Consider the following 25,044-nt stretch of genomic DNA (forward strand, 5'->3'; position numbering starts at 1 on the left):
ATGGCTTACACTACGCCGCGGATTCTATGTGAATCTGCCCCATATATATATATATATATATATATATATATATATATAAATATATATATATATATATTGTGTATATACCAGCAGCGCTACACTTAGTTATTATACATTTTTTCACTTGATTATTTGTGGAAACACAAATTGGTGTATCAACAGCAGCTGCATACCCTTTTGGTTTCTTTCTTGTTTTCTTATTTCCTTTGATGTTTTTTTTTTGCTGTGCCTCTTTGGTCCATTTACACTTTCAGTGGTGATCACTTGACCTGATAGGACAGGTGATTAATACACGGACTTGCCGTGGTAGCACCGGAGGTATACATTATACCGGGGGTCAGCAACCTGTAGATCATTGTCTACCAGTAGATCGTGGCCAGGCGACTGGTAGATCGCGGTCTGGGCTTGCTGACCCACCATCCCAGAGCATCAAACAGAGTGCAATGCAGAGGGACTACTTGTAAAGTTGGAGGTGTAGTAGGGAGCAATAGCCGCATAAGCTGATGTCTCTTCTGTAGTGCCGGCTCCTGTCCTATGTGGAGTGATACCAAGTGCACTCCATCTCTTAACCCCTCTAGCGGTCTCCAAAGTGGTGCCAGCAGCAGGAAAGAAGAGATCTTCAGGTCAGTGTGAAGCAATACTCTGGGCATAATAGTATAGGGCTGCTTTCACACTGATGTGCTGCCAAACATGACCCATCCTAGTGAATGAGGCCACTCTGCATAGGACAGCAAACAAGAGGTCAAATCCAGCAGTGTTATGGTGAATTCTCACCACCTACTCTAACCCCTTGGACCCCTCAGAAGCATGCAGTTGTGGGGCACTTGCAGATTGGCCCCATTTACTTGAATAGGTTGTGATTGGCAGGTGGTGGCACCCACCTAAAGCAACAGGGGGTGTAATTCCTGTTCCAACATGTGTACGCCTTTGGCTGCTGCCTCAACAGCTAAAGGGGGTAGGGATCTGGGGTGGTAAACTCAACCGCAGGGTTTTACCACCGCCCCAACGGTACTGTATGTGTTAAAGAGTCCTAAGGGTGCCGCTGTGGAATGCAACTAAGGGCTCATTAACAAGTCTGAATTCTCTGAAAAGTGATCTGAGTGTGTTTGACAGGTGGTAAAGAGGCGATATGTTGCCTACTCACCACCTGATTTAAACCCATGATCGTCGTGAAATGCACTCAATTGCGAGTTGCGACATTGTAGTTGGGAAATTTGAGTTTTAAATCAGGTGTAAGGAGGCGACAATGTCTGGTGATCTATAACTTCTCCCATGGTGTTCAGGTAAATCTCCACCTCTTTAAGGTTGCCTACCCCTACACTATACATTACATTATATTATGTTTTTATACATGACATTTATTACGTAGTATAGGAGTGCTGTGTCATTACTGTTTTGCACTAGATTGTTGTATTTACTGGTTAATAGAGCTCCTGAACGGATTTAGGGCTGAAGGATACAGAAGAGGTTTTAATTATTTTTCACCTTTCAAGCATTGCTACAATCTGTCAGTGATCTGTGGATCAGGGAACCTATTTTACTTACCCGTTTGCAGGGCTGTTTTTCAGCGGGAACGCGGGGGAACGCAGTTCCGGCACCTCCTGGACTGACTGTATGTAATGTTAAGGGGTGATGGGGTGTGCTGCAGGATATTGATGCTCACTGCTGGCAGATCGATTCTATCTGGAGGGGATCTATTTTTGAAGGGGACCTATTGTTGCTGGGGGGCCAGTTGTTGCTGAAGGAGATCAGCTGTTGGGGGAGGGGTCTATTGTTGATGGCTGCCAGAGAGTCTAATAATGCCGGCTGTGTGGAGATCTGTTGATGCTGCCAGGAGTCTATTGTTGCTGGGGGGGGGGGGGATTTAGTTGTGGGTGGTACATTGTTAGGGGGATCTATTGTTGCTGGCTGAAGGGAAAATTCCATACAAATTACTTAGCACAACAAAATGATACTTGGTTCTGTATTGTCTAAAAGGGACAGTACTGGGAGGTGGGGATGGAACCAAGGGACGTTGCTCGGAGGTGGGTAGGGGGTCGGAGAAAACAAGTGACTCAGAAAAGGGGAGTTCCTGCACCTATTGTCTGAGAAAAAAAGCCCTGCCCGTTTGTAAAGTATGGCGCGGAGCAACAACAACAAAAAAAAAAAGCTTAGGGCTAGCATGACTGGGAGACAGGGGAATCAGAGAGAGAGGGGGTAAATTTGAAAATTAAGAAAGAGGTGAGTTCACTTACTGTGATTGGTGGATTTCACAGTAGGAAGGAGGGGCTTCAGGGGGTCTTCCAGGCGGATGAGTAAACTTCCCAGCCACCAGGAGAAGGAACGTGGAGGAAGAATGTTCCTGCCTGCCCCTGCACTAGATCAGTTCATCTTTAGGAGGTAATAGGTGGTCTGGTGGTTGGGGTGGTTGGGGTCTTATCATATTAGGGACCCATCTAAGGTATTGAGTTCCCTGTGGAATATCAGTTAATGGTGGGTTAACTGGTTAAGTTATACTAAGAGGTATCTGCAGAAAGTTGAAGTTGTCCCTGAGCTGGTGTGGTGTGGCTGGGGACTGTAAAAGTAGTTATGCAGATAAAAAGTGGATACTTGATACCTTGAGCCTCCAAAGATCAGAAATATTATGTTTATTGTTATTGTATAATTTATTTTTTTCCTGTTTTAAGGAATGTTTGTTATATTTGGTTAATAAATGGCCACTGCGGCCAATTTTACTCCAAAATAGTGTCATGGTGGTTATTGCAGTTTAGTTGGGGTAAAAGGATCAAGGTAGTATAGTGGCCATTATTACGTGGGTGACATCTTTGGTGCCTTAGCCATCCAGAAGAGAAATTCATGAACAAACTCACTGCAGCCTTCTTATTTCCTAATTTATTAAAGCGTATTACATTCATATACATTTCTTCATTACAACCACACATTTAAAACTACCTGCGAAGTTTGAATCTGTATGGTGATTTAATGTGGACAACTGACCGCCATACCGATATGAGCTTTTTGGACATCCCATTATAAAAGCATGGGCATTAATATGGAGTTGTCATTTATTGTCATCGGCATTCTAGTTCATCCCAAGTGTTCATTGATGTCAGGACTTCTGAGTTCCTCCACACCAAACTCACCAAGCCATGTCTTTATGGGGCTGGCTTTGTACACGGGGGTACAGTCATGCTAGAACAAAAAAGGGTCTTCCCCATACTGTTATCACACCTGAACTCAATAATTTTAAAAGTGTTCTCATACTTTTGACTGTATGGTGTAAACAGTTGCCTTCTGTAAACACAGATGTATTTCTCATACATATATTTCTAGATAGAATAATGTAATGTATAGTGTATACCTCCTATGCTACCACACAAAAGCCATGTATCAATCCCCTATCAGGTCAAGTGCTCACAACTGTAAGTGTAAATGGGCCAACGAGGCAAAGCAAAAAACTTCAAAAGGAATAAGAAAAAAAGAAAGAAACCACAAGGATATGTAGCTGCTGCTAATACACTAATTTGTGTTCCCATAAACAATCGATTAAAAAAATAATAATAACTAAATGTAGAGCTGGTGGTATATAAATATTATACCTTTTATAAAGTGTGGCTATGCTACGCAATACATTACAATCTACTCAACAATCATAAAGTATAAAGCTTATCATTAAAATGTGCAAAATGAATGTCCATCACACAATTTACAGTCCTTCAAGAATATTTCATTCAGTGTTGCAGTGTTAGTAGCCATCTGTGGGTTCCTGATGAAGTATCGTGACTAGGGGTGCAACGGATCGTCATTGATCCGTGATCCGAACCGAAAAAGATTGATCCGAACCGCACACACGTGATCCGAGGATTGTTTTCTAAAAAAAAAATGTTCAGTCCACACACAGCGTGGTCATGGCGAACGGAGGAGCTTGAATGCCCCGCGTCATTTAAATCCCCTGTATGGGAGCATTTTGGCTTCCTTGTCAAATATAATGATGAAGGAAAGAGGTTAGTGGATAAAACCGTGACGGTGTGTAGGCACTGTGGCACAAGAATGCCATATGACAGTGGGAACACATCATGTATTGTCACTAGGGGTGCAACTGATCCGTACGGATCAGCACCTTTGGGTCGGGACACACGGCGATCCACGGGCCTCCTGGTCCATAGGAAAGGCCGCGGCTTCGGCCTAGCTATCGAAGCGGCGGCCATTGAGGTCCACCCGGCGCGGGGGATGCAGGCTGCTCCTCGGAAGTTTGTGGGCACTTGAGCTCAATATGTCATTGACTCCTAACAGCCCAGCGATGAGCTCCATGCTGCACCTTGAGGAATCCACACAGGGAGCCGCTGCCGCCGCCGCACCGGGCGTCCTTCTGCTTGCCAGAGAAGAGAGAGGAGGCGATCAGGGGGATCTGTATGGACTGAGCACGTAGGGGGGGATTTTCACTAGACACTCAGCCCGCCGATCAATGACACTAAAGGGATCTGATGATTGGGATAGTTCAGGTCAAGGTAGGGAACTGGTGACACCACTTTCATACATGGGGCTGCGACTTCCACTTGGCTGCACATATAAGTATTGCGAGATGCAGTTATTTCAACACACAACAGAGCTTATACGCTTAAATACAGTATTTGTAAATCTGACGGACTGTTTAAATGTGAAAATCAGAGGTGTTCTGTCACATTAGCAATAAACAGTCCGTCGGATTTCCAAACACTGTATTTAAGCACATAAGCTCCGTTTTGTGTTGAGAAGAACTGTGAAATCGAAAATGATCCGATCCGTGACTTCTGATCCGAGGATCGATCCGATCCGTGAGTTTTTTGATCCGTTGCACCCCTAATCGTGACTGTGGCGTAACGCGCAGGGCATGGATGGAGACAACGCAGACCGGAAGTGACGAAGTAGGAAGTCCGGCTTTCTGGAGCATGTGCATTCGAGCTACTATTTCCTGTGTAATGCCTGGTGAAAGAACACAGCACGTGTGTTTTTCTTGTTATGAGTGACACATAGATGGAATGATCTGTACCTGCTGCTCCATGAAAGGATCATCTTACGGGCTTATATCTTTTATATCTTTTTTTGGGAAGTCTCTGCAAAACTCCATGTAATCCATGCAAAAAAGGGGAGAAAGGCTGGTGCCATGGGAGTAATCTAAAATATTGCATAATATAATTATTGCATGTGAACAACAGTCAAAAAAGCCAATGCGTTTCGGCCATCTGGCCTTAATCATGGCTATTCTGTTATTGTACATGGAGTTGTAAATACTTTTATTATGTGAGTGTGTTTCTTTCAATAAATTAGCGGTTTGTACTACACTGTGGGAGCCATCTCTTTATGTTCACTTTATTGAGAGCTATGCACTATGGCCGCATGAATTCTTAAAGGAACCACACCCCTAAACCCCTGGAGGCATTGATCTAAGAGAGACATCTGTGGATGGAGGTGGTAGTTATTCTGGTTCTATAAACTGGGAAGTGTGGAGGTTGTGATTGATACATGCTTCATTCTTCCAGGGTGGAGGTGAGAGTTCTGGGAGCCTGAAGGTAAGGCCGCGTACACACGATCGGTTAAACTGAAGAGAATGATCTGATGGACCGCTTTCATCGGTCCAAATCGATCGTGTGTGGGCGCCATCGATTAAAAAAAAGCCAACTTGTTTTAAATTTAACCGATGGATTCCTAACCGATGGGAAAAAAACGATCGGTAGTAGGCACAACCATCGGTTAAAAATCCATGCATGCTCAGAATCAAGTCGACGCATGCTTGGAAGCATTGAACTTCATTTTTTCAGCACGTCGTTGTGTTTTACATCACCGCGTTCTGACACGATCGTTTTTTAAACCGATGGTGTGTAGGCGTGACGGACCATCAGTCAGCTTCATCGGTTAACCGATGAAAATGGTCCATCAGTCCGTTCCCATCGGATGGACTGATCGTGTGTACAGGGCTTTACACGTGGTGTCCTACACAGGACTAGTATTATTTTATTCACAGTGGAGTGGGCCACAGTAATCAATGATGTTTACTAACTTTGCAACACTGAATTAAATATTGTCGAAGGACTGTAAATTGTGTGATGGACATTCATTTTCACATTTTGATAAGCTTTATCATTTATTATTGTTGAGTAGATTTTAATGTATTGCTTAGCATAGTCACACTTTATATATATTACTAGCTGAATACCCGTCTTAACCTTTTGGGGAGGAAAATCATAGTAATATAAATATACCCATCTTTTATATAAGGGTGTAGGTAAGGGTTAATTTAACTGTCATATATTTGTATTTGGCATATAAGTAATATGTGTACCAGGTATTATTGAAATATCTCCAGGCGTACAGAAGTTATGTGGGAACATACATTTCCCATTGATTTGCATGGGACTTTAAACAAAAACCCCGACCCTCACAAATGGGGGTAGTTAAGGGATAAATTAACTATCCTATAGTTTAAGTGGACATATAAGTAACATGTGACCAAGTGTTATCGAAATATCTACGTTTGGAAGTTATGAAGTAACATGTATTTCCCATAGAGTTGAATGGGACTTTAAAGGAAAACCCCGACCATGGCAAATGGGGGTGGGTAAGGGTTAAACCACCTATCCTATGTTTGTTGCTGACATATAAGTAACATGTGTGCCAAGTTTCATGTTAATATCTTTAGCCGTTTGGACGTGATGCTGGAACATACATACATACACACACACACACACGTTGAGTTTTATATATATAGATTTATATACCACTTAGTTATTAACATAATAAATGAGTTTCTATCTTTCAGGTGCTCTCTTCTTTGTAAGGCCAATGAGGTCGAAAAACTATGTGACAATGATGGACCCTCTCCAAGAGTCATTTGGGGACACAATGGGGAGTATCCTGTTTATCCCTTCATTGCTTGGTGACATTTTCTGGTTTGCATCTATCCTGGCATCTCTAGGTAGGTATTTTATGTACCATAAGCAATGTTTTAAATTACATGCACACTTCTCCATGTTCTATCCCTTTAACGATCCTGTGGGTATTGAAAAATGCCTCTTGCTTTGCAAAAATTGCACTCGGCTCTTAGTTTTCTAATGTGGGCTGACAACACATATAGGTAGATTCAGTAAGAGTTAGGCCGGCTTATCAGTAGATAAGCCGACCTAACTCAGAATCTACGCCGACTTATGTTTAAGCGTATGCTCAAACAGAGATACGCTTAAACATATCTAAGATACGACGGCTTGCGCCGTCCTATCTTAGATTGCAATATTTTGGATGGCCGCTAGGTGGTGCTTCCACTGCGGTGGGCGTTGAAGATGTAAATGAGTAGATACGCCGATTCACGAACGTACGCCCGGTCGACGCAGTACTTTTAAGCCGTTTACATAAGAGATAGGCCGCGTAAAGTTAGAGCTAGGCCCTATTGGAATAGTAATGTCAAGTATGGCCGCCGTTCCCGCTTCGAAATTCGAATTTTTTACGTTGTTTGCGTAAGTCGTCCGTGAATCGGGATTTACGTCGTTTACGTCCACGTCAAAATCAATAGGCCCGTGCGGCGTACTTAGCCGCAATGAACACTGGGAAATGTAGGCGCCCGGCGCATGCGCAGTTTGCAAAAAAACGTAAAAAACGTAAGGTCAAGCCCCATTAACATACAACACGCCCCCCTCAAACACATTTGAATTAGGCGCCCTTACGCCCGCCGATTTAGGCTACGCCGCCGTAACTTAGCAGGTAAGTACATTGTGAATCATGTACTTGCCTAGCTAACTTACGGCGGCGTAGCTTAAATGCCTTAAGCTACGCCTCCGCAAAGTTAGGCATAGGTACCTGAATCTACCTAATAGATTTTTGTAGACTAAAGCCTCGTACACACGACCGGTTTTTCACGGAAGGAAAAATGCCAGGAGAGCATTTGGCCGGGAATCCCGGCTGTGTGTATGCTCCCTAGCAGTTTTCCCGTCAGGAGGTTACAGCACATGATTTCTTCTTGTTGATTGGTTGCTAGAGATTACTGTACAGTAATACTGCTCACTGATTGGTTGCTAGAGGTTACAGCACATCATCTCTTCACTGCAGAGGGGCATGATATACATATGAATGCCACCGTTATTTACATATGAATGCCTCCGGGCCTCAGCTATTTACACAAGAATGCTGCCGCTTTTTACATATGAATGCTCCCGTTATTTACATATGAATGACGGTTATGTAAACACAGGGTCTGCAGGTGAGTCATCTGTACACAACAATAGGGCAGAGCTGGGCAGCATTAGTAGCAGCACTTCACACTGAGATATCAGAACACAGCAAAGGACTAAAACTTCATGGGACAAAGGAATTTAAACTGGGATAGTTGGCAAGTATGAGGCAGCTGTTTTGGGCCCCACAACAATGACAGGGCCCAGGGCAGCTGCCCCTGCCTGCCTTAAAGATGGCCCTGATTGAACTGATATAACAAAATGTTTTTTTGATGGTAAATTAGCAACTAATGGGGAGCAAATGGTAGTTGATTGTTAGGATTTAGGGGAGCTTTTAAAGCACTTGCACAAGACTTGATATTGGCTGGATTGTCATGTGTACATCAGGCACTGATCACATCTACACGTGTAGCAGATGCATTAAATAATGGAACATTTCCAATACAACTGAAAATGATGCATAAAAACTGGAAAGCATGCTAAACGTTTGTTGCTCGCTGATTCGATTTACAATGATCGTAACTCAGTAACATTTCCTGGACTGACCTCTGATGTGTCTTCGTAGGAGCCACTGTCAGAGTCATTCTGGATGTGAGCGGCTACATATCCATCATTATCTCTGCCTGTACAGTCATTTTGTACACGTTACTTGGAGGACTCTATTCTGTCGCCTATACTGATGTCATTCAGCTACTCTTCATGATGGTCAGTCTGGTGAGTAAAGCCCTAATCCCCACAATGTTTACAATAGGGTCCAGTGTGCAAATGACCTCAAGGACAGCTACAGCTAAACCCTTAGAACTGAAACACACAATTTAAAGGTTGTCTGCAGATTGTTTGCCATTGTCCCCTTGAGACCTGCAATGTGGACAACTACTGAGCATCATCATACTGGTGTCACCCATCGTCAACGCTCTCTTCTTTTATTAAGCCCATCTTGGTACTTCCTCCTCCCAAGAAAGTAGGCACTCCCTTTAGGCCTCGTACACACGACAGAGTTTCCCGGCAGAATTCGGCGAGAAACTCGGTCAGAGCCTGATTCTGCCGAGAAACTCTGTCGTGTGTACACGTTCGGCCCGATGGAGCCGCCGAGGAACTCGTCGAGAAAATAGAGAACATGTTCTCTATTTTCTCGTTGTTCTATGGGAGCTCTCGGCCCGCCGAGCTCCTCGGCGGCTTCAGGGCTGAACTCGCCGAGGAACTCGACGTGTTTGGCACGTCGAGTTCCTCGGCCGTGTGTACGAGGCCTAACAAGTCTGATTTCAAACTGCTGATGTGTGGCTACATACTATTAAGACCAATGATGTGACATATGAATGAGTAGTTGAACCAAATTGTTCTTTTATGTATTTTCCTGGAGCTATTCCGTCAAAGGTAATGTGGCAGTGTGGCTAAATGCTATACAGATTTCTGATTCATTCTCTTATCATATGAATTCATTGTCATCTCACAGCTTAAAAATGCTTGGTTGGAACTGCATTGTCTACTTGAGTCATTATAGTATCCTACAGTTTGACATATAAATGGCAAAGTGGTGGCACCGTTAATTGGTTTGTGGCTTACTCATAGACCAATGCCCCATAGAGCCCCATGCCTTTGAGACACCTGAAAATGCACTACAAGGAGTTTCCAGGGGAAGCTAGAAAATAGAACAGTAGATTTAGGGATGGGGCAGTGAAAGGTCAAGCATATTGGGCAGTGAAGGGCCAGAAAATAGAACATGTGACTTAAAAACTCACATTTTGCAAACAGTTTAGATTTCCTGGAACAGTATGTGAAGTAAGGTGGGTGAATTAAAGGTGAACACAAGTTTTCATTTAAAGTGGATGTAGAGGCTGAAGGTTTTTTACCTTGATGGATTCTATGCATTAAGGCAAAAAAACTTCTATTGTCAGCTCCCCCCCGAGCCCAATCTCGCTCCAGCACTGTGCTACTCTCTCTCCCTCCTCACTGGACTTAGGAAGAGAAGCTGGAGCCATTGGCTCCTGTTGCTGTCAATTAAATCCAGTGATGTGGAAGCAGGGGGTGGGGGCTGGACTGCACTGTGTGTGTCTATAGACACACAGAGCACTGCTCAGAATTGAGCCCGCACATGTGCCACTATAGGAGGCCGCTTCCTATGGTGACACACAGAGAAGAGGAGGAGCCAGGAGCGGCGGCGGGGGGACCCCGAGAAGAGGAGGGTCTGGACTGCTCTGTGCAAAAGTAAGTGTAACAAGTTTGTTATTTAAAAAAAATAACTTTACAATAATTCTAAGTATATTCTTCAATAGCTACAAAGTATATACAGTGGTAAAATAATTATTTAATTTTTACCATAGGTGTATTTTGTATTTTAAATGATAGAGACAGAATATCAAGCAAAAATCCAGAAAAAACACATGATACAAATGTTATAAATTGAGTTGCAGTTCAGTGAGTAAAATTAGTATTTAATCCCAAAGAAAAACATGACTTAGTACAGGGTTTGACAAATTTGCTTGGAATCTAGGAGCCAGCTAAAAAAGTTAGGAGCCAGAAAACACGCCCCGTCCCGCCGAGCTCACGCGCAGAAGCGAACGCAAACGTGAGTAGCGCCCGCATATGTAAACGGTATTCAATCCACACATGTGAGGTATTGCCGCGATTGGTAGAGCAAGAGCAATAATTCTAGCCCTAGATCTCCTCTGTTACTCAAAACATGCAACCTGTAGAATTTTTTAAACGTTGCCTATGGAGATTTTAAAGGGTAAAAGTTTGTCGCCATTCCACGAGCGGACGCAATTTTGAAGCGTGACATGTTGGGTATCAATTTACTCGGCAAAACATTATCTTTCACAATATAAAAAAAAATTGGGCAAACTTTACTGTTGTCTTATTTTTTAATTAAAAAAAGTGTATTTTTTTCCCCCAAAAAAGTGTGCTTGTATGACCGCTGTGCAAATACGGTGTGACAGAAAGTATTGCAATGACCGCCATTTTATTCTCTAGGGTGTTAGAATAAAAAATATATATAATGTTTGGGGGGCTGTAATTAGAGGGAAGGAGATGGCAGTGAAAACACAGTGAAAAACACATTAGAATTGCTGTTTTACTTGTCATGCCAATGGCCACCACCAGATGGCACCAGATAACAGAAGGAAGCTTAGGCCTGCAGAAGGCTGCAAAGCCGCGGCCTTAATTACCGTCCGGTGCGGGCCCGCCGCGATCGCGCGGCGGGGGAGTTGGGGGCGCACGGAGACACAGGATGGGGTATCCTGTGTCTCCGTGCGCCCCCACCTCCCCCGTCGCGCGATTGCGGCGGGCCTGCGCCAGCCGGTAATTGAGGCCGCTGCTTTGCGGCCTTCTGCAGGCCTATGCTTCCCCTGGGCGCCAGGTCGCTATGTGTTGTTTCACCTTAATGCATAGAATGCATTAAGGTGAAACAACACAAACCTTTACAACCCCTTTAAGGGTTCTTGGCTGTTGCTTAGCAACTCAACGTTTTAGCTCCCTCCATACATTTTCTATAGGATTAAGGTCTGGAGACTGGCTAGGCCACTCCATGACCTCAATGTGCTTCTTCTTGAGCCACTCCTTTGTTGCCTTGGCAGCGTGTTTTGTGTCATTGTCGTGCTGGTAGACCCATCCATGACCCATCTTCAGTGTTCTGGCTGAAGGAAGAAGGTTCTCATCCAAGATTTTACAATACATGGCCCTGTCCATTGATCCCTTAATGCGGCAAAGTCAGCCTGTACCTTTAGCAGAGAAACAGCCCCAAAATGAATATGTGTACCACATGAGCAAATACTGTAGCCAGTCTGTGGGAGCCAGAATTATTGTTGGTTGGTAAGGGAATCAAATACGTATTTTACTCTCTGAACTGCAACTCAATTTAGAACATTTGTATCATGTGTTTTTTCTGGATTTTTGGTTGATATCCTGTCTCTATCATTTAAAATACAAGTTACTATGATAACAATACCACTTATATAACCTTAATTTCTTTGTAAGTGGGCAAGCTTACAAAATCTGCAGGGGATCAAATAACCTATGTAGAGAGCGGAGCTGTGGGAGGATGCAGTAGAGCCCACCCACAACAGACTGCCTTCAGAAAACTAAAGGAGGGGGCGGAGACAAGACCAGTCACCCTGCACAAGACGAAAGAGAGCGGAAGTGACTGGTCTTTATTAGAGGAGGCTCTTGGATTACTGCACAGTTATAAAAAAATAAAAAAAGGCAAATCACCCATATGCCTTCCATGGTGGAGGGTTGGAATACCTGTTATGGATTTTTTTATTGGCATATTTGTCCCACTTAGGGAGATTTACCCTCTCTGTCTGTCCTAGTGACCATTGTCACTTGGACTGAAAGTGAGAGAAAATCCAATATTTTGAGTTGCTGCATTAGGAGAACATACAAACTGCAGACAGACACAGAGTCAAACCCTTGCAATTCAAGATTACAGTGCTAAGAGTGCTTGAAGAAGATATGTTGCAGGTGCAAAAGATGTTTGTGACCAGGAGGGAGTTAGAGCCTGAAGCTGGAATGCCAGGGGTGCAGGTAAGGGGGCCATGCTTTGCTACCACTCCCTGTTTGCAGCCCACATATTTGCTATGACTACCTGTTTGTTGCCCATCTATTGTCATGACTGTCCATTTACTGTCCCTGTAGTGTCACAAATATTGCTACCACTACCCATTTATTGCCCATGTATTGCCACCTTTGCCCTTTTGTTGCCCATATAGTTCTACCAATGCCCTTTAGTTGCCCATATAGTTCTACCAATGCCCTTTGGTTGCCCATGTTATTATTCCATTGCCCTTTTGCTGCCCATGTATTTTTACCATTGCCCTTTTGCTGCCCATGTATTTCTACCATTGTCCTTTTGTTGTCCATGTAACGCTACCATTGTCCTTTTGTTGTCCATGTAACGCTACCATTGTCCTTTTGTTGTCCATGTTATTCTACCATTGTCCTTTTGTTGTCCATGTAACGCTACCATTGCTCTTTTGTTGTCCATGTTATTCTACCATTGTCCTTTTGTTGTCCATGTAATTCTACCATTACCCTTTTGTTGGCTATGTAATTCTCCCATTGCCCTTGTGTTGCCCATGTACTTCTACTTCTACTTTGTTGCCCATGTACTTCTTCTCTTTTATTGCCCATATACTTCCACATTGCCCTTTTGTTGCCCATATACTTCCACATTGCTCTTTTGTTGCCCATATACTTCCACATTGCCCTTTTGTTGTCCATTCTATCATTGTCCTTTTGCTGTCTATGTACTTTCACCGTTGTCTTTTTGTTGCCCAAGTATTGTAAAATTCCCACCTGTAATCCATGTATGATCTGATCACCAGTGTGTTTCTCACATTTGTTGCCCATGTATTGTCACAAATTCCAGTGTGTTAGCCTAACATTGTCACAATTACCACGATGATGTGTATTGCCATATTCGTTCTCATATTACCACAGTTTTACGCTATGGTGATGTGTGTGTGTGTTAGTGTGGCATTACACTGTTTGTTTAGGGGACCCAACTTATGCCCCTAAAAAGCTAACATTTTGCTCTGCCCTTAATTTGGCATGGCACGCCTAATGCTTTGATATATAATATATATTAGTAGTGCCCCAACTGTAGAACTTCCAATGAATATCACTAATGTAACAACCAAACCAAATGTATTTTATTCAAATGGCTGTAGAAAAAAATAAATAAAATCAATGACCCACCGCAAATACATGTGCCTGTCGCTGTGACCTGACAATGGAGAATACCTAGCCAGCATTAGATTTCAGTGTCCTGGTATGCCGGAAGGGATATCTGCTTTAATCAGCAGTGTTTATGAGCACAGATCTGCACTGACACTGAATTGCCTGATATTGAAATGACAGCAGAAGCTAATCTCCTTAATGTTTGTAACGCTCATTAAATATTAAATGTATACTAATCATTTGTCTTATTTTAAACGTAGTGGATTTGTGTACCATTTGCTCTTCTAAACTCTGCATCTGAAAACATTGCTTACACAGCAGTGAATAAAGTGTATCAAGAACCCTGGATTGGTAATATACAGCCACAGTACATTGCAAGATGGCTGGATGATTTGGCTTTCCTGGTGAGTTCATGTCTTCTATGTCTGTTCTTGTAGCGCAAAAACGCATGTCATTAACAGTTGTATATACACCTTCTGGCCAATATAGTCCTGTGTATGAGGCTTTAGTGCATAGCAGCCAATCAGAATGTAGCTTTCAAGCATGTGAATATAGTCAATTTTGATTGGTTAAATTATATATAAGTCCAATCATTAAATTCTCTATTTCAGTGATTTTTTTTTTTTTTGGAAATTACAGAATTGTTATAACAAATTCCAGTTACTGTACATACTGTAAGTTCAAAAAACACACAATCAAGCAGCAGCGGCCTGTCCATTAGGGGTTTAGGGGTGCAGGGGTGGCGCCCCCTAATCCATGCGTCCAGCTCCTAATCTACATGCAGGCCGCCGGATGCATTGATTCCAATGTTTTTTTTTTTTAGAAGCACATGAATAGAGCCGGAGGCTCTAATTGGCTTAAAAAAGGGTGGGCTCGGGACGAAGAGCAGTGCGCCCTGAGCCCAGTCAGTTGTTTGACATTAGCAAAAACATTTTCCCCATATTTCTTCCTGGAAGGAAGTGGGTCCTGAGTCCCGATTGGCCAGTAGTCCTAAGATAAGATTGGCCGCGAGTCCTAATCTCTGATTGGCCGAGAGGAGAAGTGACCGCCGGGACTCGGGAAGAGACGCAGGGGGGGAAGCTGCCACCTGGATAGGGGAAGTGCAGGGGACTGGCGGGGTGAAGTGCGATCGATCGAGTGATGGTGGGGGGAGAGGCGAGCAAGTGATGATGAGGGGGGGAGTACTGGCTGGCTGGGGGGGGGGGGGGCCAAGGCACCAGTCGCCACTGCAATCAAGTGCAATGAGGTAGTCTTATAAGGGCTGTGCTCATAAGAGCTTAGAATTTAAAGGGAAGGACAAGTAATACACAATGTAGGGGGGGGGGGGTTGTTGGCTAAGTCTGCTGGCGGGGGGAGGGGGTGGCTGGCAGAGTCTGCTGGCAGAGGGGAGTGGCTGGCTGAGTCTGCTGGCGGGGGGTTGTTGGCTGAGTCTTCTGGCGGGGGGTTGTTGGCTGAGTCTGCTGGCGGGGGGCTGGCTGGCTGAGTCTACTGGCGCCCATACAGTACAGTGATAAAGTTTTGACAAAGGCAGGTCATCATTACAGGTCATCTTACTTTTGCAGCCTTTCAGTCTCTCTCTCTCTCTGTCACATCTCTGCAGCCAGCCCGCTTGTACCGTGTCCCTCCCCTGACGTGCCACATGACCTGCCTGCCTCTAAGACTCCTGTGAGGTGGGAGTTGTAGTTTGCTGCGCTCATAAGTTCCTTAACTTTAGCGCTGCCAAACTACCCTCAATGCAGTGCAGCCTGCCAGCAGCAGCCAGCCAGCCAATCGGCGGCCGCCACGGCCGAACTACAACTCCCACAATGCAGTGCAGCCTGCCAGCAGCAGCCAGCCAGCCAATCGGCGGCCGCCACAGCCAGGCCCGGATTTACTCCCTTTGCCGCACCAAGGCCAGGTCCTTCAATGCCGCCCCCGCCTGCGCAGTACAAGGGGGACATTATCCGCCAGGTGACTTTTTCGGCAGGACACTGAGAAGCGGGGGGGGGGGGTGTTTCTGCCAAACATGACATTGAGCATTGGGGGGTGCTGCTGCCGAAAATGACAAAATGACATTGAGAACCGGGAGGGGGGTTGCTGCTGCCAAGAACTATCTCACCTCCTCTTCCCTCTGTTTTTCTCCTCTCACCATCCGCATGACAGGGGGGAACTCCCGATATGAAAGTAAAAGTGTCCTCTCCTCTCAGCCGCAGTGCCGCCCCTGCACCCACTGCCGCCCCGAGGCCTGGCCTTGTTGGCCTTGTCTGGAATCCGGCCCTGGCCTCAGCCGAGTTCTGCAAAAAAAAAAAAAATTACAGCCAGCCAGCACCGCAGCCCTTTTATAGATAATGTAAGTGGGCTGGGGGGAAATATCCACCTTTCCACCTGGCCCAGTCCGCCCCTGACTGCAGGAGATCAACATCACTAAGATGCAACAAATGATAAAACAGTATAAAGGCTGTTGTTTATTATATACAGTACAGTGCTTTACCAAACTAAATGTCATCCATTTTAAAGTGGATGTGAACCCGGTTTTTTATTTATTTTTTGGCTGGCACAATGTAGAGGATAGGATTTCAGATCATCTGTGCCCAGTCTTGCCACAAAGAGTTAATCCAGCTCTGAGCAATCCTCTTATCTTTTTCCAGTGAGATAAAACAGACAAAGGAGAAAACCCTGTCTATTCTCCCCCCCTGCTGTGAGTGACAGGTGATTTACATATCTCATGCACAGAGCCTGAGACAGGCATTATTTTTTATTTCCCACCCCCTTTCTTCTGCAGCTTTCCCAGGATTGGCTGTTCAACACCTCAGCATGATTGGGCATGCTGAAGTCTTGTGGTTACTTTTATGGGTTTTGACTGGATGTTAGATTAGTGATCATGGCAGAATTTAGTGTAAGAAATACACAGGAGAAAATGCATGCTGACAAGGGGAGTGTAGAGGAGAGCATGGAGTCTACTGACATCACGACTCTACCCACCAAGCTCCGGACAACAGACCCACCCACAGAATATGCAGTTTTTCAGGTCTCATAACAGACCGAAGGGAAACATTTGACAGGTAAGCATACATGCAGGAGGCATCTATATTCTTATAGATCAGCAGCACTATGGCAATAGTTTAGAAAGGATGAGAGTTGGTTTACATCCACTTTAAGTCATACCTCAGAGTAGACACCACAAAATGTGTGCTATTAACTATTACTTCTATGACATTTATTTTGCCAGAAATGACTTGGGGTACTTTCACACGGGGCTGTCCATGTGCGGGCACCGCTTTGCTCAGGGGGGAACGCTCCGTCAATCCCCGTTGAGCAGGCAGATGACAGGTCTGTCTCTGCACATTGTGAAGGGACCGACCTGTCAGAGTTCTGCTCTCCCCTATGGGGGATCGGATGACGGACTGTAGAGTCCGTTGTCATCCGATCCGCCAGATGGATGGAAAAGTAGGGTTTTCCTCCGTCACACTTTGGCGGATCGGAGCGGGTCGGATGTCAGCGGGCATATCTCCATAGAGATGCACAGAGCACCCCGTTCAGGTCCGCCTAAAAAACTGACAGGCGGACCACCCCTGTGAAAGGGCCCTTAGAGTCACTCTAAAATTGGAGTTTGATCTATTGAACTCTATAAACAACAAGTTTATTTAGCAACAGAACAGAATAGATAGGTAATCGTGTGAAGAGATCCTAAAGATTTGCTTACTAGCTGAACCCTAATTACTTACATGCAATATTCTATATCTATACCAATATAACCAGTATATCTATACTGAACATAAATAAAGCAATGCTACACAAAAATATATTCAAAACTTTTGTATATCAAATTAGGTAGAAACTACTGCTATTAAAGTTTGTTGATCTGGCAGATTATCAGCAGCAAAGAATATTGCTATGAAGCAGTTTGAAAGCTGAACTTACAATTGAGCTAACAGCTATGCAAATGGTTGAAATACATGCCTGGGAACTGTTTTATTTGCCAAAATTCTGTTTATTCACTCTTGTAATCCAGGCAACCCTGACAGACAGCATGGCTAGGTTTGTAATTTCGCTTTTCCAAGAAGCATTGGGGTTAATGGGTTGGGGGGGGGGGGGTGGACCTTGGTGGATGAAGAAAGAAAATATTGGGGTCAGTGGGAAAGGGTGAAAAGAAACGAGATGTTGCAATGGGATAGAAGAATTAACCATTAGCGCCCAGTGTTGGGGGATGGTTTTCAGCGGGAACTCTGATGTTGTGTCCCATGCTACTACCTCTGTGCAGAAGCTATACATCAACTGTTGGCAGGAGATCACTCCGCCAGACAGTGAGTGCATAGATCTGCAACTGGATGCTGAAACAAAATTTCCATCATTTGACTCTGGGACATGGCCTAGACCCGTGAGACGTCAGGATTATGCCAAGATCCAGGACATTTGGGTATACACGCTGTCATCCAGAGGGCAGCCCTGACATGAGGAAACATAATTTAAGATGGCCTCTTCCACGCAGAGACATGGTGCAGAACAAGGCATGGTAAGTCAGTAATTGTTGAAAAGGTCAGCTGCAGGAAGACCACAGGTAATACTGGTGATTAGTCTGTTGCCTCTGCTTGCCTTTTTGAGGCACAGTTCAGGTCCTCCTTTACAACCGCCCTACCAAAAGTTGGGATTCAGAGTTGACTCTTACATCTGTTTATAGCAAGCATAGCAAGCTGGTTGTGCAAATGGCACACGCATTTACACAGCCATCACAAATAATTCCTGTAACCTGTCTAATATGTATATTTCACTAGTGATAGGCCGAACACCCCCAGGTTCAGTTCGAACCAGAACTCCCGAACATAGAAAAAGTTCGGACCCAAACCGCGAACCCTATTAAAGACAATGGGACCCAAACTTGGAAAACTAAACCCCTACGCCAAAATAAAAAAAAAATGGCATGGGGTTTCCCCCAAAATCCATAGCAGACACTTATCTGAGCCTGCAGCCTGGCAGGCCAGGAAAGGGGGGTTGAGCGAGCGTCCCCCACCCCTCCTGAACCATACCAGGCCACATGCCCTCACCATGGTGGGATGCTTTGTCCCCAAAGCACCTTGTCCCCATGTTGATGGGGACAAGGGGCTCTTCCCCACTACCATGGGCGGTAGTTGTGGGGGACTGCGGGCAGGGGCTTATTGAAATCTAAAAAAAAACTCCCTTTAACAAGAGGGCCCCCAGATCCCGGCCCCCCTTCTATGTGAATGAGTATGGGGTACAGTGACAAAGAAAAAAAACATTGTTTTTTTATTTTTAATAAAGGAATTAAAAAAAAACTATGTCCCCCGATGTAGATCTATCATCAATCACGAATTGTATTGTCGGCAATGTTTTTTTTTTCATTCAGCTGTCAGCAGGTAAGCCTGCTGACAGCTGATAACTCATCCGTTGTTAAGGACACCATGGCCGGCTCCCCGGCCCGCTCCTTAACAACCAGCTATTCACTGTCACCTGATCGGGCAAAGCTTTGTACCTGACCAGTAGTCAGGTCCATTGCCTCAGCCAATCGGGGCTTAGAACATCCCGCCGAGCGTCCCCTATATTCGAGTGTTCAGCGCTGTTCAGGGCTGATGCATGGCCCAAACCATTCCTCCATCACTATATTTCACATTAGGGTTGTCCCGATACCGATATTAGTATTGGTATCGGTACCGACACCAAGCATTTGCCCGAGTACTTGTACTCGGGGCAAATGCCCCGATGCTTCGCCCGATACCTGGGCAGTCGGGGTGATCAGTGCGGTAGGAGAGTTACAAGCACTGATCACCCTGTATAGGTTTCAAAGCTCCGGCTTTTAGTGACCGCTGACTGTCCCCGCATCCTCCTCCAGTCCCCCTCCATTCTGCTGCTCTGCTGCTGTACCCCTCTGTGTCCCCCTCCATGCTGCTCTGTGTCCCCCTTCGTGCTGCTGTCCCCCTCTCTTCTCCTCCGTCTCCCCTTCTCTTCTCCTCCGTGCTGCTGTTCCCCTCTCTTCTCCTCCGTGCTGCTGTCCCCCTCTCTTCTCCTCTGTGCTGCTGTCCCCCTCTCTTCTCCTCTGTGCTGCTGTCCCCCTCTCTTCTCCTCTGTGCTGCTGTCCCCCTCTCTTCTCCTCTGTGCTGCTGTCCCCCTCTCTTCTCCTCTGTGCTGCTGTCCCCCTCTCTTCTCCTCTGTGCTGCTGTCCCCCTCTCTTCTCCTCTGTGCTGCTGTCCCCCTCTCTTCTCCTCTGTGCTGCTGTCCCCCTCTCTTCTCCTCCGTGCTGCTGTCCCCTCTCTACTCCTCCGTGATGCTGTCCCCCTCTCTACTCCTCCGTGATGCTGTACCCCTCTCTTCTCCTCTGTGCTGCTGTCCCCCCCGTTCTGCTGTCCCCCTCTCTTCCCCCCGTGCTGCTGTCCCCCTCTCGTCCCCTCCGTGCTGCTGTCCCCCTCTCTCCTCCTCCGTGATGCTGTCCCCCTCTCTACTCCTACGTTCTGCTGTCCCCCTCTCTTCTCCTCCATGCTGCTGTCCCCCTCTCTTCTCCCCCTCCGTGCTGCTGTCCCCCTCTCTTCTCCCCCCCTGTGCTGCTGTCCCCCTCTCTTCTCCCCCTCCGTGCTGCTGTCCCCCTCTCTTCTCCCCCCCTGTGCTGCTGTCCTCCTCTCTTCTCCTCCATGCTGCTGTCCCCTCTCTTCTCCTCCTCCGTGCTGCTGTCCCCCTCGATCTGTCAGGATTGAGAGTGGAGGTAGGAACCGATAAATCCGGCTCCTACCTTTTCCGAATGTACAGAGTCGGTGATCACTGACTCTGTCCATTCACATAACTGAAACATCGTAACTTGTGTTTACAATGTCTCCGTTTATGAATGGAGAGGAGCTGCTGTCTTCTCTCAATTCATTTTCAGCGCTGCTGAGAAAGGGACTGAGGAATCTGTGTCCCTAGTCCCTTTCCCTGTCTCAAAGGATCGCTATTCGGTATCGGCGAGTACTTGAAAAAAAGTACTCAGTCTTAAAAAAGTGGTATCAGGACATGATCATTAGCTCCATCTAGTGGACATGGTACATTATTTTCCAGATTGAAGTTCTTCAGGAAAATACACATTGGGCCACAAGATGGAGCTGAGGATTAAAAGTAATAAATGTTTTAGACAGAATACAGTGATTATTCCTGATTCCTTTACTTTTAGGCATACGCATTAAACTCATTAAATGTTATATAAATTGACCCCATAAGCCATTACTGAATACAGGCACCCACAAGCTAAATTTTTCCAAATGTTTAGTTTTTATATACGCTCCCTGTTTTTTTCTCTGGGGGACCCAAGTGAGAGCAATTACATTTACTGACACTGCATGTACTATCTAAGATGGTTTAGGGATGGAGAGAATTGGCAGTAAGTACTGACACATCCATCAGATGGATCTGTTGCTTTTGTGTGGTATGGTCAGGGCTGTCTTAATGAGAGGGCACACCTGGGCACTGCCCAGGGGCCCCAGCTGCATGGGGGGCCCCTGCCCTTTCCCCAAAGCAGCTGGTGCTTGAGTCCAGGCTGCCCCAAAATTGGGGCAGTCCCGGGGGTGACCCTCTACATCCCAGATATCCCCCCAGCACTCTGACCCATCTACACCCTAGATATCCCCTACCTCCTAAAAGAAGAAAAAATCAGTTGCGCTAAACCAATAAGTGAGTAAAAAATAAATTGATATAAATAATGTCCATAAAGTCCAATGGGCAAAAAATTGTAGTGTAAGTTCACATCACGTGAGTGAAATATTGAATGAAAAAATATTATTAAATTCCATACACAACGTGACTAGCAAATATAGAATCCTCCACCAGTGAAATGGATAAATAATTGATTATGCGCTTACCAGAAGGGCAAGCAAACAAGGCTTGCAGCTGGAACCCCCAGCTAGGGTCTTTATCAGGAACTGCCGCTGACACTCTAGGTGGTGATCCTCCAAATGTGTGGATAAGATGGAAATCCAAGGTACATGAAAAAAATCTCATATAGTGATGTACCGCAAATAAAATTCAAATTATAGTAGCACACCAAGGAAAAGCCACCACCGATAGGTATCACCAAATAAGGGGGACTCTTACCAGACACATAAAAACAAACAGCTTGTGGCCAAACCCAGCCAGGGCCTTTAGAGAAATTGCCTCCAATTCACCAGCCAAAGCGTCGTAAACTCTCACAAGCAGCCACAGCGATTTGTGTCACCAAAAAAGAAATGAATCCACATAGTGATGTACCGTAGATAATAAAAATGTAATAAAAAGGTTGCACTTACATGAAAAACAGTCAATTACAGCGTAAAAAAATCGAGCCGGCCGGCTACTACGAACGCCCGTCCTCCGGGACCAAGACGCAGCACGTCAAAGCGTCTCCTCCTCCCGACGTACGTTTCGTCAGTATGTGACGTCGTCTGGGGGCGACCTACCTCCTACCTACTTGATTTCTGTTTACCTGCAATGTCTCTATTGTAGGGGCCCCAGAGAATTACTTTGCCCAGGGGCCCATGATGCTATTAAGACGGCCCTGGGTATTGTACATACTCATTGCAAACCTCTACTGTACTGGTTTGAACAAGTGATTTTACAAGTGGGCTTCAAATTTAAAAAAAATGTTTTGATTTTATGATATATATATATATATATATATATATATATACTGTAATAAAAAAAAATTAAACACATAGCCTTTCATTCAAAAATCTTACATTATCTACATCTAACATCTATAAAAATGAAATAACAGATATTTCACCCTCACATTTTGTCATTTCAGAGTCTGGGTGGCATTGCATGGCAAATCTATTTTCAGAGAGTTCTCGCTGCCTCGTCTTCTAACCAAGCAGTGGTAGCGTCTTACCTCTCGGGGGTCCTGTCTGCAGTCCTGGGGGTCCCTTCTATTCTCATTGGTGCAGTCGCAGCCTCTACAGGTAACAGACAGTAGAACTAACCGTGACAATATCATAAAATGAAATGCTTGATACATAATGGAATGATCTCCAGCTCCAGCACAGATTTTATTCTTTCCCTTTCTGATAACTGTTTAGATTCCTTTTCAAAACTTATTTTTATTTTAGACTTGTGACTGCATCAGGTCACAAATATGCCTCAGAGCCAGAAACCTTGGGCCGGATTCAGAAACGAGATACGACGGCATATCTCCTGATACGCCGTCGTATCTCTGAGTGCCGGCCGTCGTATCTATGCGCCTGATTCATAGAATCAGTTACGCATAGATATCCCTAAGATCCGACTGGTGTAAGTGTCTTACACCATCGTATCTTAGGCTGCATAATCACGCTGGCCGCTAGGTGGCGCTTTTCCTTATAGTTACGCGAGGAATATGCTAAATAGGTATTTACGCCGATTCAGAAACGTACGTCCCCCGGGCGCATTTTTTTCAGTCGGTTGCGTTAGGCTTTTTCCGGCGTAAAGTTACCCCTGCTATATGAGGCGTAGCTAATGTTAAGTATGGATGTCGTTCCCGCTCCGAGTTTTGAAAATTTTACGTCGTTTGCGTAAGTCGTTTGCGAATAGGGCTTTGCGGAAGTTACGTTCACGTCGATACCAATGAGGCTTTGCGGCGTAATTTCGAGCATGCGCACTGGGATTTTTTCACAAACGGTGCATGCGCCGTTCACAAAAAACGTCAAATACGCGGGGTCAAGTCAAATTTAAATAAAACACGCCCCCAACATCCCCATTTGAATTAGGCGGGCTTACGTCGCCACACATACGTTACGCCGCGGTAACTAAGGGCGCAAGTTCTTTCTGCATACGGAACTTGCGCCCAAAGTTACGGCGGCATAACGTATCAGAGATACGTTACGCCGGCAGATAGATAGAGGAATCTATCTGGATCTAGCCCCTTAAGTTTAAGACTAGTGTATTTTTAGTGAGCACATATTTGGTGATTATAAGCAGGGTATTTAAATGTTATATTTTGTAGGCAACGGTTTAGTTATTTGAAGATTAACCACTAGAGGGAGCTTGGTATTTGATTTAGTTTAGTTCACCTTCAGCAAGATTTTCCAAAATTCCACCTATGGAAGAGGCAGGACAGAGGGGGAATGTGGTGCCAGTAGTTTTTTTTTTGGAGAGGCCCCTCAGCTGCATCTATAATAGAAGGATGTGCACCATTTACAACAGGAGGATCACTGGTATGTACTATTCACCGGATTTGGACTTGCATATGGGGTAATTTATTTTTAGGAAAATCTGAAGGCGAACGTAACTACAACACTACCTGCATGGAGTTTGCATGTTCTCCCTGTGCCTGTGTGGGTTTTTTCCAGGTACTCCAGTTTCCTTCCACACTCCAAAGACATGCTGGTGGTAGGTTAACCTCCTCTGCCGAAAGAAGGCTACAGCGTGGGCCTAAATTGCCGGGAGAGCATCCATGTACGTCCTCCCGAGCATGCACCGCTTGCATGCTCTGCGATCAGCAAGTCATTGAAAAAAAGCATACATTTTTTTACTTGAATTCCTCCAGAAAAATAGCACTGCAGTCCCTGGTTTGTGATTGTGCCCACTGCCCAGGAACTCCTGTGCCTATAATACAAAAAAAGGTCACTGCCCCCACCTATAACTGGTCTACACAGCAAGGAGCACTGGAAGGGCAAACGCATGTCAAGTAAAACCAAAGAATTTCCAAGCTCAACTAACCAACCAGCCTGTGACCAACCAAAATAACCTGTCTAACAGTATGTGTTAAAAACAGGGGTTTAGTTGCACATATTTGCAAATACATGCGTAAGCTGCAGGCCCCGGCAAGGCTCCCTGTATCCTGCAGACCCTAACTCTAAATTTGAAGAGTCTCCACAGTGTAGAGCTGATGGATAGATAAAGGACAGATGACTGGAGGGAGCCCAACCCTCCTTAAAGGCGCAGGAACACACTAGACAAAAAAGGTCACTGCCCCCACCTATAACTGGTCTTCACAGCAAGGAGCACTGGAAGGGCAAACATATGTCAAATAAGACCAAAGAATTTCCAAGCTCAACTTACCAACCAGCCTACGACCAACCAAATTAACCTTGGGCTCCCCGTAGTCATCTGTCCTTCATCTATCCATCAGCATACATGTGCTCCCACTGTGGAGACTCTTCAAATTTAGAGTTAGGGTCTGCAGGATACGGGTGCCTTGCCGGGGCCTGCAGTCAGTTGGTCTTCACAGCAAGGAGCCCTGGAAGGGCAAACACATGTCAAATAA

The 25,044-nt window shown here is 45.2% G+C and overlaps 1 protein-coding gene across 3 annotated transcripts in view; it reads left to right on the forward strand.

Moving 5' to 3' along the window:
* The window catches only part of LOC120928991 (high affinity choline transporter 1-like), an 80,728-nt gene that overhangs the window by 46,593 nt on the left and 9,091 nt on the right, over positions 1–25,044 (forward strand). For all 3 annotated transcript variants that reach the window (XM_040340154.1, XM_040340152.1, XM_040340153.1), the window contains exons 3-6: positions 6,797–6,952; positions 8,764–8,912; positions 14,135–14,278; positions 22,609–22,762. In XM_040340154.1, the coding sequence (XP_040196088.1) occupies positions 6,797–6,952; positions 8,764–8,912; positions 14,135–14,278; positions 22,609–22,762 (603 nt within the window). The remainder of the gene's footprint in view (positions 1–6,796; positions 6,953–8,763; positions 8,913–14,134; positions 14,279–22,608; positions 22,763–25,044) is intronic.

The sequence above is a fragment of the Rana temporaria genome, chromosome 2 (assembly GCF_905171775.1).
Source record: "Rana temporaria chromosome 2, aRanTem1.1, whole genome shotgun sequence".
NCBI lineage: Eukaryota > Metazoa > Chordata > Amphibia > Anura > Ranidae > Rana > Rana temporaria.